General features: G+C 34.9%; 1 protein-coding gene across 1 annotated transcript in view; it reads right to left on the reverse strand.

The window, feature by feature from the left end:
• The window catches only part of LOC108742304 (acetylcholine receptor subunit alpha-type acr-16-like), a 45,868-nt gene that overhangs the window by 14,287 nt on the left and 25,581 nt on the right, over positions 1–6,000 (reverse strand). The window contains exon 3 of the mRNA XM_025975430.1: positions 5,243–5,396. Coding sequence (XP_025831215.1) covers positions 5,243–5,396 — 154 coding nt within the window. The remainder of the gene's footprint in view (positions 1–5,242; positions 5,397–6,000) is intronic.

The raw sequence follows: 6,000 nt of genomic DNA on the forward strand, positions 1-6,000 counted from the left end.
TTGTCGAATTCGCGGCAATAAAAAGGAGACGGGGATTACTTTTCACAAGTATAGAATGAAATGAGTTTATTTTATACATTGGGGAATAATCTTTTTAAAAAAGGAATGCAATTGATTTAATGCTATCAATACCATTTAACTTTAATATCTACACAGTGTTGCTTGTTATGAAATTAAGTAAATAAAGCTATAATTTAAAAGAATTCTACATAACTGTTTTATTTTATGCAAATTAGTACAAGTACAGTGAAATCTCCCTTAAGGGGCATCTCTCGTCAGCGGTTTAGGGACTTCCCGGAATCAATTGTCCAGTGTAGTAGCCTAAATATCTTGTGATTAGATTAACAGGCTGAGACTGTATTAAACTGTAACTTATATACATAAAATTTGGTAGTTCTAAACTATTTGTGGATTAAAATGGCCCCTAAACGTAATGTTCTAACTTTAAAAGAAAAAATTGACGTAGTAGGATTTACCAGAAGGAAAAGCTGAGTGTGTGTAAATTATCAAAAAAGTTTAACATCAGTAAAAAAAGGAATTATTAGAATCGCAGTTAAGTTAGGTTAGGTTAGATTAGATTAGGAAGGTGGTGAAGGGAAAGCACATTGATGGATTGTTACGAATGGTTCATTCCAGCAGGAAGTGAAGGCATACCATTCACAGGTAGGATACACAGATACATTAGTAAACATATGTAGGTTAAATAATATTAATTTTTTCTTCTATGCGGACACTTTACACACTCATTTATGGACACTTATTGCCGGTCCCAGAAGTGTCCGCTGAAGGGAGATTTCACTGCATATGCGTTCATTTAATCGATCTGGAACCAAACTGGCTTCACTTTTCCGCAAACAGTTACGAATTCCCTGTTTTTCATGGTTTAAGGTTCTTACTTACAATGTACCACATCATATCTTTTAATATCATTCCACATATTAAAAAGATAAGTTCACGTCTGTAATAACGAAAATAGTCTATCGGAAAACGTCGAAACAGATGCCGTTATTAAAAAATACGGACGTCCTAAAAATAAAGTGACTTTAAGATTGTATTTTGCACTACAGTGACGACAGTATCAGTTGATGTTAAATAAATAACATTTATTGCAGTATTGAATCTGAAATGTTAGCTGTAGGTTCCTATTATTTTTTATTTAATGAGGTAGCAGAATACTTTCTTTGATTCTAACTGAATTAAAAATACAATAATCGTAGCTTAACTGAAAATAGTCCATTTTAGGTTTCTAAACCAATACCACCGGTATAACAAGGCCTGATGGTTAAATTAATAGTCAAGCTAGGTTAGGATAGACATGAGTCATTTTCCCAATAGTTATTTGATAGAGCACGTTCGTTGTAATGTAACACATACATTTAATCATTTTTAAAATAATTTCCTTGTTTTATAGTTGGTTATACCGAGACAAATTGTATGTAACTTTAGGTAATTTCACACCTATGAATAAGTATATCAACAGTTACAGTTAATTAATTTTGTTAAGGGCATCATAAGGTTGACGTTAGAGTACATTGGCCTTATTACTTTGGTGTATTGGTTCTACGTTTAATTCTCTTTGTATCTGCAACTAGTAAAGATTACGAGATTTTAGTATGTTGTTCATTTGTTTTTCCTGGGCACGCGTATCTGTGACATCAAAAGTTATTTGCAAAATGCAATATATAAATAATATACATCTTATTGCACCTTTTTAATACATTAGAAGCTTCCTAACATGCTGTTCTGCCTATTTTTTTAATTTTGCCAAATTTTTATATCTGTACCAAATTGATAATATACGTCCAGATCTTTTTAGAATTGAAATAAACACCTTTTTATTAAACTGCAGTCTATATGCTTAGATAGTGCATAGATTAGTAAATGCGATAAATTTTGGATGTGAGTTTACTCTAATATCATCCAAGCAAGAGGTGATTCCATTTTTACAAGAAGTTATAAAGCAAAACTTGGACAATCGCTTTAATTATTATTGTAGTTTTATGGTGTAATTTAAAGGAATAATAAGCAATTTTTAAAAATTATAAAATAAAAGAACAATTTCAAAACTACGAATTCAACTTATCATTAAGATATTATCCGACCCGATTCCAAACTGAATTAAGAAGTGTTAAAATGAGGAATCAGTTTCGGAATCCTTTGCAATAGGGAGAAATTTTTTCCATTCTCTTCTAACAGTAAATTATATCAAAGAGTCCTTTAAACTTTTTGTAGATAGAATGTTCAAAATATTATCAAAGTGTAATTCTTAGTTTTGGGAGTTTAGAATGTTTGAACTGTCAAAATTTGGAGTTTGTCACTAATCCGTTCATTAAAATAATTAAAAAGTTTTCATAACAGATGGTCGAACCTTGGTTGATTGAATTAACCTGCAGTGATAAATTGTATCATTATTTAAAAGTTTGAAACAACAAAACTTATTGTGATGTTCGGTAGTTGAATTTAACTGCTAGTACCTCATAATCAGGAACAGTCATGCTTGATTCACAATCAAATTACAAAAACTAGCCTAGTGATTTCTTGGAAAGAAATGTCAAAACCACCCCTCAACTCGAAGGCATTTTCGATTGTTTGACCCCATGGTGCAAATTTCATATACGACTATTGTCAGTTGTAGGTATCGCGCGTTAATAATTCTTCCATATATGTATGTGTTATAGTCAAAGGTAAATATGCAACCCTTTTGCAGAATAATTTTTTTCAGCTTTTTGCTATACCTATACTTGGTAGTCAAACGTGGAATGTGAAATAATCTATTGTAACCTTTGTGTAGTTTGTTAATTAATTTGGTCGCAATTGGACGATAGTACTCTAGGTAGTTTCTGAAGTGCCGAAAATTGTCCCATCGCCAGTTAGGCCCAAGCATACGTAACAATATTCGCAATGAGATATTCATATGCGGATGTGTATCTTCGATATCTTTCTCGTTAACTTTTTGACTTAATTTGAAGGTTGCGTATTCCGACAAAACGTACTAGAGGGCCGTACTAGCAGCCACATCTACACTCTTTAGGAATCTCCGAAAATGTAGACACTCGTTTCTGAAACTTGTCGGAGTAGCAGATTAATTAGTTTTGAAAAATTGAGTCAATTAATCCCGCAACCACCCATCTTACTCAGTTCGTCTATAGAATTGATACGTCCAAATGAAAAAGTCACCCGACTTAAGGCGCGTTCAGACAAAGTTTCTATAGTAGTTACTGTTATTTGACTATGACCCGTTTAGTCCATAGTCAAATGCCATCTCGATTTGAGTTTCGGCGTTTGACTGTGCAAGGCAGAGTCTCCTGGTATTAGACGAAAACAAAAACAAGGTCGAATCACAAATTGGTTTGGACTTTGACCAAGTCTTTTTGTCAGCCTTGATGATTGACTAGTGGTGGAGTTTCTATCTTTGACTATAACATATTCATATGAAAAATATTATACGCCTGTGTATTGAGAAAAACTCATTGTTCGCCTGGAATCAGGTAACTCAGGTAAGAAAGGGTTCGGATAAGTGCAAACGGATTTTCAATTCCTTGATGGAATTATGTACTACGTTTCAACAAAAAAGTTATATACATATACACAATTTTATGGATTGTACTGTAGTTCTTAGGATTTAGCGGTCGGCGTATATCGAAGCGGTGTTTTCTTCCGGGCTTTTTGGCCGTGGTTTGTGGAATCTTGCTTTTCCAAACGTTTCGCCGTTCTTTGCTGACGGCATCTTCAGTGGTGACTGGGCAGGTGCTGAGTCGTAACGTAAGTCAACACTGAAGATGCCGTCAGCAAATAACCAGGGACCACGGCCAAAAAGCCCGGAAGAAAACATCGCATCGTTATGGATTGTACTTCACTTTGAGTCTAATATATACACGTACGAACAAATTTCTTTCCAGTTATGAAACAATGGAAAGGAAAAAAGTAGTTTCTTTCGAAAACGTTGTCCAAGTATTGCTTCTACGTTATTATTATAACTACGGTATGAGGGCTTGACAGCGGGTGCTGTTACGACAGTCGATAGAAGCGTGTCCCATAGCCGTCGTACCATCATTACTTCATAGGTATGTACTTTGGCATGGCGTTACATGCAAATAATACTGTAATAGTAAATAGTAAGTAGGTAATAGTAGGTACTGTTTTAGTGATAAGCTCAGTTTTAGCAGATTAGAATAAGGGCTAACCTATTAGGGGCACAGCTTCGGAAGTTTGGGTTATCACATGAGCCACCAGCAAGGAGAAAACAGTCTGTGACAGCAAGATTGTCACACCTGCAACATACAGTGTGTCACGCGAGTCTGACCATGTCCTGTGCTGTTGCCGCAGGATGCGGTCTTTTCCCCTTTTTTTCTGAGCGTTTATATAAAATTTTCGAATTTAAAACGCGTTTCCTTTTAGCAATGTTAACTAACACACATCATAAATGTAATCCAGTACTTGTTTCTGATGTTTGCTTTTCTATGAATTTACTACAAAATAATTAAGACTGAGATCAACAAAAATTGTCACTAATAATTTCTTGGTCTCATAAATCGTTTTTAGAAATTGAATTGTTGGTTTTAACGATATCCTCGATTAGTTTTGTTTATCATTATTTAGTTACAACTATACGTCTATAAATTCGAAAATTTTTCTTTGGACTACTTTCAGCTGCCGTCCCTTCGGCGTCCAAGTATCAGTTGGTTCCGACCACGAGTCAAAGAGGAAATGTTTGTGGCATTAAGACAAATATAAATGTATTGTGTAACGACATCTGCATTTTGGGACACGCGACTGCCTTGAAAAGTCAAACAGCACCCTAGTCCAACTAGCCCCCAAGTGCCCTAAACATTTCTTCTTTGATCGCTTGCATCCACACTTGATCGGAGCTAAAAAAACCACATCTGGAGGTCCGTTCAATAATGAAAAGGAGCTATTCAGTAGAAAGTATGCTTAAAAATATAAATATGCCTGAGCATTTGTTTTAAAAATGTACGTGGGTACATCCTTTAGACGAAGCAGTTTCAACGTTCTACTGAATTAAACTGTCTTCCATTAAGGAAGAGCTCCTTTGGTAGAGTATTGGTTATCAATAATCCAGCATCATAAAGTAAATGAATGAACGTAATAATACGTCGTGTGTAACGCGCGTTTTAACGATTATGTATACTGGTACACATGGAACACAGATATTATCAGGCAGTAGTTGAAATAAGGTGTGGTAAAAATAGCACAGGCAGGTCAGACAATCAACGATTAGTACCTAACAAAGGAATGGCGTCGGATACTTGGGGCAAGGTTTCAGCCACAAGGTTCAGGAACACAGTCAACGATAGCAAGATGGTGACCCCTGTAACAGAACAATGCTTGAATACGTACACCTTGACAAGCAGTACAGCAGTCACTAGTCGCCAATGCTACAACGACAGAGAGAAAGAGAAAGATAGAAAGAAAGAGACAATGAAAATGAGAAACCCTCGGGAGACCTTTTCAAGATGCGCCCTAATGAAGTGGGATTTGGGTCATACGAGTTTCAAATAACAAGGGAAGATTAAAATACGCTTTGAACGCCATTGAGTATTAGGATATAACGTTCTATTCTACAAAAACATAAGTGCGTTACACAGAAAGGGATACAGGTTTTAAATAATGAACATTCCTTAATTTTAATGTGAGAGGAAATATGCAACTCTATACATTCGGTTGATCCTTTTGATGAATTACGAAAATGGTGTGAGATGTAATCAGTAGTTAGCAAGAAAAGGCAAAGTAAAAGTAGCAAGAGCAATATTGGGAAGGAAAGTTAGAGTTCTATAATTCATAACTGTTGGTAGTAATTTTGCTATGAGTTTTCTCTCACTAATTGACATCATCAGCAATCGAAATTCAATTCAACATTGCAAACGCAGATCAGATAGGGTTTTGTATTTAAAACGAAGCATTCTAACATGTTCTTCTATGCCGTATATGTATATCTTTTACTAAAACGAGACATATATATATATATATATATATATGCAT

Source organism: Agrilus planipennis, unplaced genomic scaffold (assembly GCF_000699045.2).
Source record: "Agrilus planipennis isolate EAB-ADULT unplaced genomic scaffold, Apla_2.0 scaffold280, whole genome shotgun sequence".
Taxonomy (NCBI): domain Eukaryota; kingdom Metazoa; phylum Arthropoda; class Insecta; order Coleoptera; family Buprestidae; genus Agrilus; species Agrilus planipennis.